The following is an 11,427-nucleotide window of genomic DNA, read 5'->3' on the forward strand; positions in this document are numbered from 1 at the left end:
GGTGAAAACCTCTGCGCTTGCGCAAGGAGTAACGACTCGAAGGAGACGTGCGCATGCGCATAGTCTCTAGTTAGCGGTTGGTTGGTTGGATGGATGGATGGAGGAAAGCCTTCGCATCGGCGGTCGCTGCAGCAGCTGCCGCGCGGTAGTTCTGACAGGCAACACCCCAAAGGCGAGTTTTGGGGAATAAAGAAGGAGCTGCGGGGCCCTGCCCATCCCTTGCCTAGGCTTGATGGGATTTGTAGTCTCGTTCGGCTTTCATATAAAGGCATCATGGGAGTTGGAGTCTTAGTTCCCTGCCGCTATACTTTATGGGAGCTGTAGGTTTCTCTTTGCCCAACATGTGCTTGGCGGTGGAGAACGTCGCTCGTTAAAACCGGCTTCTATATACGTTCATGTACGTAGTGGTTCTGTCGTGCTTTATGGGCCGAACCAAATAAACTGAATACGTAGCATTTACTCATATAATGAATAATGCCTGAGGTGTATACGTGTTCTAAACACTTTTGCACCCCTTAACATGTAAGATGGACCACTATTATTAACCTCATATTGCAATAAGGGGATAAGGCTGGGTAGGCGTGGTTTGCTTGCTGATGAGACTCCAGCAATGTACAGCTTGCTCTGCACTTCAGGTCTTCTAACCTGCTCCTCATACACAAGGCTTCCTCAGAAATAAACTTTACTCTGTTGCCAACTACCTGCATTAGCTCTAATGATCATCCTTGATGACACTACACTGCTTCTGCACACTGGAGTTGTGTTTACTTACTTCATTTATATTCCACTTTCCCTCCCAGTTGGGATCCAAAGTGGCTTACAACATTCTCCCCTTCCCCCATTTTATCCCCATAACACGGATGTAAGTTAGGCTGAGACTGTGTGACTGGCCCAAGGTCACCCAGCAATTTCCAAGGCAGAGTGGAGATCTGAACCTGCATTCTAGACTGACGCTCTTAACTGCTAAATCACACTGGTTCGCCTACAGGATTAATCCCTAGAAAGAGAAGAACTCTGTCCGTTTTCTCTACACCATGCATTATTTTGTAAATATAAAACCCCAAAACACCCCTGTAACCCTCTGCCATCACTGCCACCTAAAAAGGAATGACCACCTCTCAAGACAAACAAGCGAAGAAGAAAGAACCTTCTAAATTACAGAACATAAAAACGTAGAAATGAGATAACAGAAAAAAGCATACAAAATACAAAAGAAAGACAATGTTGAATCAAGTTCTTGACAGAGGGCTTAATATTTAGCATAGTTTTCAATTTATCTTACCAGAGACAACTAAGAGAGGAAGTTAATAATGGCATAGGATTTTTTAAAGATAATTTTTGTATACCTTATACTTAATTCCTTTTCCATTTGAGAAAGGGCTTGGACAGATGTTGATTGTTGAATACCTCCTGCCTGCTTTCTTGCCTCTGAACTGAGGGGCCAAGTTTGGCCCAGGCTCAGTGTGTTCAAATGTGGCAGGGGGAAAGGTTCCTGGGATTTGAATGGCTGCACAGAAGACAGAAGGTGCAGCTTGGTGCCATGAGAGATAGCCAGTGTGATGCAATAGTTAGAGTGTCGGGACTGGGATCGGGGAGACCTGGGTCTGAGCCCCCACTCTGCCGTGGAAGCTCTCTGGGTGATCAGGAGCCAGTCACACACTTTCAGCCTAACCTACCTCACAGGGCAGTCGCGAGGATAAAACAGGGGAGAGGAGAATGATGTAAGCCACTTTGGGGAGAAAGGCGGGGTATAGATGAAGTAAGTGACAGAGTGAGAGGCCCAAGTCAGCCGGCTTTGTGGCTGTGCAGGGATCAGGACCCGGTTCTCCACAGTCATAGTCCATCACTAAGCACTAGACCACACAGGCTGTATCTGAGAAACTTATCAGTCCTGATGCACTGGACCCACAATCTGCTTCCTCGTAACTGAACGAGGTATTTTCCTTCATCGCAGTCCAACCTCATTGCACAGATGTTGTGAAGATAAAACAGGAGAGGAGACTGATGTAAGCTGCTTCAGAGTCCCACTGGGGAGAAAAGTGGGGCATAGACGCAGCAAATAAAAAAAGAATAATTGTGATGGAAACTGCACCCGCTCACATTGAAAAACATACTCAGGTGCATCATTGCAACCCTCAGTCCTTGAAAGGTGTTTTATTTAAAACAATGAAAGCAGGCGTTCTTATGATGCTCTTTTCAATGTCTCATGCCCGAGTCTGGCCTTAAGCTCTGCAAAAACGAAGTTGCCAGCTGAACCAAGCAATGGAAACAGGAGCATCAGAAGATTAGAGATTAGGCCATTGATCCCCTGAGCCCTGACTAGCAGTCAGGGTCTCAGGCTGAGAAAGGTCATTCCCAGTACTGGCTATCCTTTAATGGGGATGCCTGGGATTGTACTGGGGACCTTCTGCATGTAAAGTGTGCGCTCTGCCCCTGAGCAGTGTTCCCTCTAAGCTGAGTTAGTGTGAGCTAGCTCACAGTTTTTTAGCCTCCAGCTCACACATTTTTGTCTTAACTCAGGAAGGAGGGCTCCAGAGCCAACTAAGTTATGCAGCAGCCAAGTTGCTCGCTCACAACTTTAGTGCCAGTAGCTCTCAAAGTAGAATTTTTGCTCACAAGACTCCACAGCTTAGAGGGAACATTGCCCCTGAGCCAAGGCTCCAACTCAAAAGGCCCACCAAAGGGTTGCCTTTGCTGTTCCAAGTGGCCAAAGCCTTGGGAAAGCTGATGGACAGACTGCTGAGTGATGCTCTAATTTGTCATTTATTTCTAACCACAGCAGTATGAAACCAGGGAGAAACCAGAAGACCGTCTTGGCCTTAAATAAAAAACCTCTCCCTCTCCCTCCACTGCATGTCAAAGGGGAGTTGCTTTCCAGTCTCAGACTTTATCCCCCGCCCCTTAATGAACCGTCTCCTAACATCCCACTAATTAAACAAGTAACGGTGCTTCCTTTTCCTCTCCCTCTCTGTTGTAGGCTCAAACTGCAGCCCTGCTCGGATGGACCCAGATGTAAACCCTCAGGATGAAAAGCAGCACCGGAAAAGTAGGTTGGCCCACCCTCCTCCAGATGCAGGTCCGAAAGCTCAGACTGCATCTTATCCTAGGGTGGCTAGGCTCCAGGTGGAGCCTGGAGAGCTCCTGGAACTACAACTGACCTTCAGTATAGAGATCAGTTCTCCTGGAGTAAATGGCTGCTTTTGCGGGTGGACTCGAAGGCATTATGCTCTGCTGAGGTCCCTCCCCTCTCCGAAGCCCAGCGTCCCAGGCTCCACCTCCCAAATATCCAGGAACTTCCCAACATGGGCAACACGACCCTGAAGCAATGATGCCAGAACAGTGGAAGGAGAAAAGGCATAAATCTGCAGCCTATAACTAGAACAAAAGTTACCATCACCAAATTACTAATAACGTTTTCTAATGCTATTTTCCGGTCTTACATAATTTAGAAGAAGAGATTGGATTTATCCCCCGCCCTTCACTACCCAAAGGAGTCTCAGAGCGGCTTACAAACTCCTTTCCCTTCCTCTCCCCACAACAGACACCCTGTGAGGTAGGTGGGGCTGAGAGAGCTCTGACAGAAACTGTTCTTTTTTCAAGAACAGCTGTGCCAGAACTATGGCTTGCCCAAGGTCATCCAGCAGGTGCGAATGGAGGAGTGGGGAATCAAACCCGGTTCTCCCAGATTAGAGTCCGTGCACTTAACCACTACACCAAACTGTACATAATTTAATACTTACAATCATATAACTTACATGACAATCATATACAATGAGTCAAATATACATAATATTCAATACCAAAATCAAACCAAGTCCTTCAAATGGTGCTCCAAGGCAGGGATACCACATAAATCCTTGAAGAAATCTCGTGGCTGTAGGATTGTGTCGCTGTATGCCACTGGGGAGACTCCCAAAGCAGGACTTCACCACTTTTTCCAATGTTTGTAACAATCCTCTCATGTATTTCAATGGGCAGTCCGAAGGGAATTTTCCGTATATGTACTCTTAGCGCTCAGCACTGTTAGCAAAGGTCCTGGCAACAAGCAGTCGACTTGAAATGCTCGTTTCACCCCCAGTTTCTTCATGGTTGGGACATTAAAGCAAGCATAATTTTCTGTGTTTTAATATCCAATATATCTTATTCAGGACTAAAATTTCCAAGACGTTCTCTCACTAATTGGAATCTGCTCCCAATTGGATTCTCCTTCTAGGCTACTGATATGGACTAACACTCCACTTGCAGCTGCTGGATGACCTTGGGCAAGCCATAGTTCTGTCAGAGCTGTTCTCTCAAGGACAGTTCTGGAAAGAGCTCTCTCAGCCCTGCCTTCCTCACATGGTGTCTGTTGTGAGGAGGGGAAGGGATAAGAGTTTGTAAGCCACTCTGACACTCCGCATGAAAACTGGCACGGAGCACCATGACAAAATGGTTGCCACAGGACGGGACCAATCGAAAAATGGCTACCATGGGGGGAAGGGACTGGGTCCAATCACAAAAAGTTGGGCAGTTCCACAAACTATTAGGAGATCCCAAGCCAAGCATCCTCTAGCACACACCACTGTTTCCAAAGTTTGTTTACTTCATTTATAGTCCCTTTCCTTAGGCAATAATATTGGATTACCGCAATAGAAAAGGAAAAAACCATAATAATAATATATTCCATAAACAAAACAGTTTTAGTGGGGGGGCTGGCTAAAATGTTCAGAGACATTTAGAACTACTGCCTTGTTCCCAATATAAAAGGTGCTCTTTTGTACATCTGTTTTACTACACTCCTGTTCCCTTTGAAACATTTAAATTCCAGAACAGTTTTGTTTTACACATTCTGTGGAATGATAGAAGAGCAGGAGCCTCCCTGACCTCCTCAGGTAGGCCATTGCACAAGGTGGGGCCTCCACAGAGAGTGCTTAGACACAGGAAGCTGCTGATCTTACCTAGAGCATCCCAATCAGAAGGCTTCACTCAGAAGAACACAGCAGGGCCTGTTGGGATAGACAGCCCTTTAGATATGTGGGTGGCCACGAAGGACTTTGTATATAATAACATGGTGACTTGCTTCTCCAGCAGTAACGCTGGGTACAGTATACCCCCTACACCCTTAACGGAGTCAGTGAGAGAGAGAGAGAGTGCCCTCCAAGGCTTCAGCCTTTCCCACCAGCATAACCTCCATTCCTTCAAGATTCAGTGCTCCCTGCAGAAACAAAGGTAGTGCTTCCTGGGCACTTCTGAAGTACCTCTGAAGTGGAGGGAAGGCAAGACTGGCTATTTTCTTTCAGGATGAGAAGTTTTGGGGAAGAGGCAAGGGGGTGCCAGGACACATGACCACGGATGACACGGCACCCACACGGACACCTCATTGGGAATCCCTGTTTTAATGCTTGCATTTCTTCAGACCATGTCCCTAAATGCCCCTTTCAAAGAACACCATGAAAATGCTTCCTCTTGTACAGCTGGAGGAGCCTGGAGAGGCTGAGGGGCTTGGGAATGTTCAGTCTGGAGAAGAGGAGGTTGTGTGTGTGTGTGTTTGGGGGGGGTATGATTGCTCTCTTTAAGTATTTGAAGGGCTGTCACTTAGAGGAGGGCAGGGAGCTGTTTCTGTTGGCCTCAGAGGATATGACTTGCAATCATGGGTTTACATAACGGGGGAAAAGAAACCCACTGGATATTAGGGGGAAATTTTTATTACAGCAACAGCAGTTCAGCAGTGGAACTGGCTGCTTAGGGAGGTGGTGGTGAGCTCCCCTTCCATGGCAGTCTTCAAGCAGCAGCAGGATGAACACCTGTCAGGGATGCTTTAGGCTGATCCTGAGACTAGGTGGCCTGCATGGCCCCTTCTGACTCTATGATTCTATTATTTTAACTTCATTAAAATATATATATATATATTTGATTTCTAGCCCGTCCTCCCCTGCACAGCAAGGGTCAGGGCAGGTGACAACAAAATAATAACTATAATATAGGTACAACGATTATATATAAATATCATGAAAACCATACACACACACTATATATATATCATTAAAACAAACTGATGGCAGACAATAATACAATTGAATATCTCCATTCCCACAATAGCTGTTGCCTAATAATACTTGTTGAGCTGCTGTGGCTCAAGTGGTTAAGACGCTGAACTGCAGGCTGTGGAAGGTCGGTAGTTCAGCAGTTCGAGACCCGAGTGTGCCGCATGATGGACTGAGCTCCCATCTCTGGTTCCAGCTCCTGCCAACCTAGCAGTTCGAAAGCAAGAAATTGCAAGTAGATAAATAGGTACCACTTCAGTGGGAAGGTAACAGTGTTCCGTGCGCCTTGGTGTTTAGTCATGCCGGCCACATGACCACGGAAATGTCTTCGGACAGCGCTGGCTCTTCGGCTTTGAAACAGAGATGAGCACCACAATCCTAGAGTCGGACTCGACTGGCTTTCGAGCAAGGGAACCTTTACCTTTAACACTGAGGCAGTGAGTGGACGAGAAAGTCGAACAAGACAGATGACAACCAAACATCTGAGCTATCCAGTGGCTTACTGCCTAGGATTTACACTCACACAAAATTAAATCAAGTTTCGCTTTGACGTGGCCTCTCATTTTCTGTAAGGCCCAACCATCCAAGAGCCTGGAAGATCTGCGAATGGCACTTCCTAACATTTTAAAAAACGGTAGCTACATGGGACCTCAATTTTGATTGCGGATGTGGTGCAGGGAACTGTTGGGATTCAGCATCGGGAGGGAGGGAGGACTTCAGGTTACAGCGATAGGGAGAAAACTTACCAGATTGATTTTATCAAGCAGCTGCCCCACAGTAATTGTTGTCTTTTTCAGGTACAAGAAGATCCTCGCAAGTCCCACGTAGGTGTTTTGATTCTTACTGTCTTTAGATAACCCAAGCCAAGCTAAACCTGTTAATTAATTAAATGGATTAATTAATTTAACTAGAGTTGCCAACTTTTGGGTTATGCCCTTACCATCTGAAGAACAATGGGTGGCTTGTCCAGGGCCTCCTTGGTAGGAGCAGCACAACAGCAGATTTCCCGCTTACAAACTTTGCCGTGTCCCCTTTGCTAGTCTTTCACTGTCAGTCCACTGAGAGATGACCCTCTATAAATAGCCTGAAGTGCTCCTTAGCCATATCGCTTTGGGACACTGCATACGAGGATGCTTAATCAGAGCACAGACAGACGGGGCAATGATTACCTGTGGCTCAGATGGCTTGCTGGGTTCCACCAGGAAGGAGGGAGGGTGTGACATTCCTGCTCTCCTGTAGTCTTCGTGCACAAGTCCCAGCTGTCCCACAAGGTCTTGGCAATGAGAGAATTAGAGCTGTGCCATCTTCCTCCTGGGCATTCAGTGGTGAGAGGAAAGGCCGCAGCTCTCTGGCATCTACCACCCCAGCCCCTGACCGGCAGCTACCCAGCCAAGTGCCAGATGAGCTCTCCACCAGCGGAGCTCTCCTTTGGTGTCTGCCCAGAATGGTTCCAGGGCTACCCTGTTCCTGCAGTCATTGAGGCTTGAGCCCACACCACCTGACACCTCCACTGCCTCTGCAGCAGCAACGAAGCACCTACACGGGTAGTTTTCTGTGCACTTTCCTTGCCAGAACTGGTCCCCTCACCTCCATTCCTGGTAGTTGCCTGGCAATTGACGTAGCTTCACCATAGCTTCACATTGGTAATTGACATATTGCTCTATGCGGGCTGACTGAGATGTTTGGGAAGGATCATAGGAAAGCAAGGTCAAAATGGAAAGTCAGTGGTATGGGGACAATGGAATACGGATATTCCAAAATAAACCCCGCTGCGATGTAGACATTGAACCGAAGCAAAACCTCTGTTCCTAACTTGCCAGTCTGTGAAAGGCAAATGGGAGTCTCATGAGGCCTCTGGTTGTGTTGAGGCACTGAGGATTTGCATTGGGGAGGGATAGGGGATGGAATCCTTCGACCCTGTGCTGTTTTGTCAGGTGAACCTGAACTCTTTCAGTTGCTATTCACATTTTAAAGGGGATTTTTTTTTCCCCTTTTAAAATGCAAAAAGCAGCACAGATGTTAGCTCCACAATTCAATGGGGATAAGCTGATTGCCATGTTACTGGGCAGCTTCAAGCTCTTTTGAATGCAGTCCCCACACGGTGAAAGCTAGTATTTATCCCACTAAGGAAAATTCAGAGCAAGCATCGATAGCGGGCAAAACAGGCAACTGCTGCCCCAAATGGCAGCCATGTGTTTAGCTCAGCCCCCTATTGATGGCATCCGGCTGAACTCATCTGTTTCTTGACACCATACCTATTCTGTGTTTCCCCTGCACCCTGCCAGCAGCAGCCACTGATGCAGAGGAGGAAACATGGAATGGCATGAGGTCAGAACACAAATAAGTGTGTGCTGAAATTAGACTCACAGCTGCCATTTTCTGCAGCAGTTGCAGGCTGGCCTGACACACGTGCTTACTTTGCCCCTTATTCTCAGGCAGAATAATTTTTCCATTAGACAGGGAATACTAGCTGTTACCAGAGCCTGTGAAATGAGTGACACATGACTGTTTGCCACCCCAGAAGAAAATAATGTGTGAATTGATCTCAAGTTTCCAGATGTTCAGGCCATGCAAAATGTATTTTCCCTCCTCTGCTCTCTTTCTTTCTCAGCAGGAGATGAATCTGAAGGCCCACCTGCTTCTTTTAAGCCCCTGTGTCCTGCCAAACCCTCCCCCAGTTTCCTAGAGATTCCGGCTACTCAGTGGAGGCCTAGCCCGAGCCTTCCATATACTCAGACGGCTAGGGGAGGGAAAGGAAAGAGACATTTCTGTAAGTGATAGAAATCCTGTTGTACTTCATGTTTGTGTGTAGTCAGGAGTCCTGGAAGCTGTAACCCGGTGGTGGCAAACATTTTTGGTGATTGTGCCACAAGCCAGATTCAACACACGATGCGTTTGGGGAGGTAATACATCTGAGACTGATTGGCTGTGCAGGTGCAATGCCACGGAATGTTCAGTTGCTCGGGGGAATGTAGTAGTTTGCGGTCCAACTTCTATGAGGGACAGGAAAATTGCCTGCTTGGATGGGGTTTAGAACTTCACATGAGGAATGGTTGGAGACTGGGGAGAGGTCACGGGAAGCTAAGAGACGGTGAGAAGGAAAACAACTGAAGGAAGAATATCATGCAGGCAATACACTGAGGTGGAACCTGAAGAAAGGGCAGGTTGGTAAATACCCATCTTTGCATCAGGTTAAGACACTCAAGGCATTCTTGTATCTGCTCCTCCCCCAACAGAACTTCCTGCCATTGCAAACTCACCAAAGTCTGAGTACCTTTAGGGATGAGTCGCAAGGCCTTCCCGTTTGGGCCAGTCTTTGGGGTTCAAGATTAAGCTGGGTTTGCTTCCACACAGAGCTCTCCCCCTCCAGCATCAGTTTTAAATTGACCTTTCACGTCGTTGTGCCAGCTGTCTACTTTCTGGGTTTTCCACATTTTTGCCCTGCAGTTTCCCAGAACCTGCTTGTGGGAAACCATTCCCGGTAGACCATACCCACAGTGAGTTTGAGGAGAGCGTGGCTGGGAAGATGTGGGCTTTCACACCTCCCTGCCCATACCTGCTCTCCTCCTGCCTCCCATTCCCCACCCCACTCCCACACCAGTGGGCTTTTTGCCTTTTAAAAAAATCAGCAGTAGACATATGACTATAGTGTCCTAAGACTACAACAATATTCCTACCAAAACAAACATTGAACAAAAAGCCTGCCAGGAGGGGAAATAGTGGGCATGAGTGGAAAATCTCTTTGCAGAAGCTGTATTAAGCAATGGGAGCAAAACCGGGGATCATCTCTGTATGGAAGCAGCCTTGGAAATGGTGGGAAAATGCCAGGGTGCAGTCTCCTCTGGTGATACGGATTCCTGTTGCGGTGCCCACTTAGGAGGGCCCGTGGCTCAGTGGTAGAGCATCTGCTTGACATGCAGAAGGTCCCAGGTTCATTCTCTGACCAGGCAGTAGGTGATGTGAAAGACCTCAGCCTGCCAGGAGGGGAAATAGTGGGCATGAGTGAAAAATCTCTTCGCAGAAGCTGCATTAAGCAATGGGAGCAAAACGGGGAATCACCTCTGTATGGAAGCAGCCTTGGAAATGGTGGGAAAACGCCAGGGAATTGGATGCAGTCTCCTCTGGTGATACGGATTCCTGTTGCGGTGCCCACTTAGGAGGGCCCGTGACTCCGTGGTAGAGCATCTGCTTGGCATGCAGAAGGTCCCAGGTTCATTCTCTGACCAGGCAGTAGGTGATGTGAAAGACCTCAGCCTGAGACCCTGGAGAGCCGCTGACAGTCTTACTAGACAACACTGACCTTGATAGACCAATTATCTGTTTCATGTGTGAGCTAGTGTGGTGTAGTGGTTAAAGAGTGGCAGACTCTAATCTGGAGAGCCAGGCTGGATTCCACACCTCCTCCTCCATGTGAAGCCTGCAGGGTGACCTTGGGCTAGTCACAGTTCTCTCAGAACTCTCTCAGCCCCACCGATCTCCCAAGATGCCTGTTGGGAAGGCGATTGTAAGCTGCTTCAATGCTCTTTAAGGTAGAGGAAAGCAAGGTATAGAAGCCTACTCTTCTTCTTCATTAGTTTAGGGAGTATGGCCCCCTAAAGAGTGTCCACATTGCATGCAGGAAGTCCCAGGTTCAATCCCCAATACCTCCAGTTAAAAGGATCGGCGTGTAGGTGATGGGAAAGACCACAGCCTTGACAGCCTGCAGAGTTACTGCCAGTCTAAGTGGAAAATATTGACTTTGTTGGTTCAAGAGTCTGATTCAATATAAAACAGCTTCATGTGTGTTCAGAGTCTGAGGGAGGGGCGAGGGTATAGATTCATGAAAGCAAAACCCAGCAAGCCAACACATGCGCGTATCTCCTTTCCTTCCCCAGCACCTGAACATCAGCCCCAGGAGTGCTTTGGCCTCTTTGAGTGCATCCACAACAATATCCAGGTGCAAACGCAGATTGCACAGGCACAACTGTCACTCCTGGAGGACATGCGAGAGACCATGAATGTCCTCCTCTCCCGGCAGGAGCGGCAAAGCCACGAGTCCGCAGGGCAGTCAGAGCAGCGCGCCCAGAAGGGGTCAGTCTCCTCGCCCCGTCCCCTCAGCTAACAGCATGCACCAGTGACCTCCTTCCAACCCAAAAGCCCTCGCCATCTGCCCAGAGCAACTGTGACTCCATAGCACATTCCGTGACAACGCACGTTCTTTGTATATTACTTAACGCTGCAGAATTGGGATCACTCTACCAGCCAGGAATGCTTTGGGATGCCGAACAAGATGGAAATAAAAAATAATTATACATTCTGCAGTGTGATTCCCTTCTCCCTTTTGCACGATAGGGAACTGAATAAATATATGGAGCAGAGGTCCATCAGTGGCTCTTAGCCACAAAGTGTAGATGGAACACTCTTT

At 47.7% G+C, this 11,427-nt stretch overlaps 1 protein-coding gene across 3 annotated transcripts; it reads left to right on the top strand.

Moving 5' to 3' along the window:
- The first annotated feature begins 62 nt into the window (after positions 1 to 62).
- TSACC (TSSK6 activating co-chaperone) lies at positions 63 to 11,283 on the top strand. 3 transcript variants are annotated; one of them, XM_015410836.1, is made up of 5 exons: positions 63 to 172; positions 2,978 to 3,046; positions 6,821 to 6,847; positions 8,635 to 8,793; positions 10,898 to 11,283. In XM_015410836.1, the coding sequence occupies exons 1-5, from the start codon at positions 94 to 96 to the stop codon at positions 11,122 to 11,124; spliced, it is 561 nt and encodes a 186-aa protein (XP_015266322.1). In that variant the 5' UTR covers positions 63 to 93; the 3' UTR covers positions 11,125 to 11,283. The 3 variants fall into 3 exon arrangements, with proteins under 3 accessions (XP_015266322.1, XP_015266323.1, XP_015266324.1); XM_015410837.1 differs by having other exon boundaries at positions 8,638 to 8,793; XM_015410838.1 differs by lacking the exon at positions 8,635 to 8,793.
- The last annotated feature ends 144 nt before the right edge of the window (positions 11,284 to 11,427 follow it).

This window comes from Gekko japonicus, unplaced genomic scaffold (assembly GCF_001447785.1).
Source record: "Gekko japonicus isolate JY-2015 unplaced genomic scaffold, Gekko_japonicus_V1.1 scaffold42, whole genome shotgun sequence".
NCBI lineage: Eukaryota > Metazoa > Chordata > Lepidosauria > Squamata > Gekkonidae > Gekko > Gekko japonicus.

Coding starts and splice junctions, on each gene's coding strand:
- TSACC (XM_015410836.1), top strand. CDS start 94: ATGGATGGAGGAAAGCCTTCGCATCGGCGGTCGCTGCAGCAGCTGCCG. Junction 173..2,977: donor TGACAGGCAACACCCCAAAG/GCGAGTTTTGGG, acceptor TCTCTGTTGTAG/GCTCAAACTGCAGCCCTGCT. Junction 6,848..8,634: donor AAGATCCTCGCAAGTCCCAC/GTAGGTGTTTTG, acceptor TTTCTTTCTCAG/CAGGAGATGAATCTGAAGGC.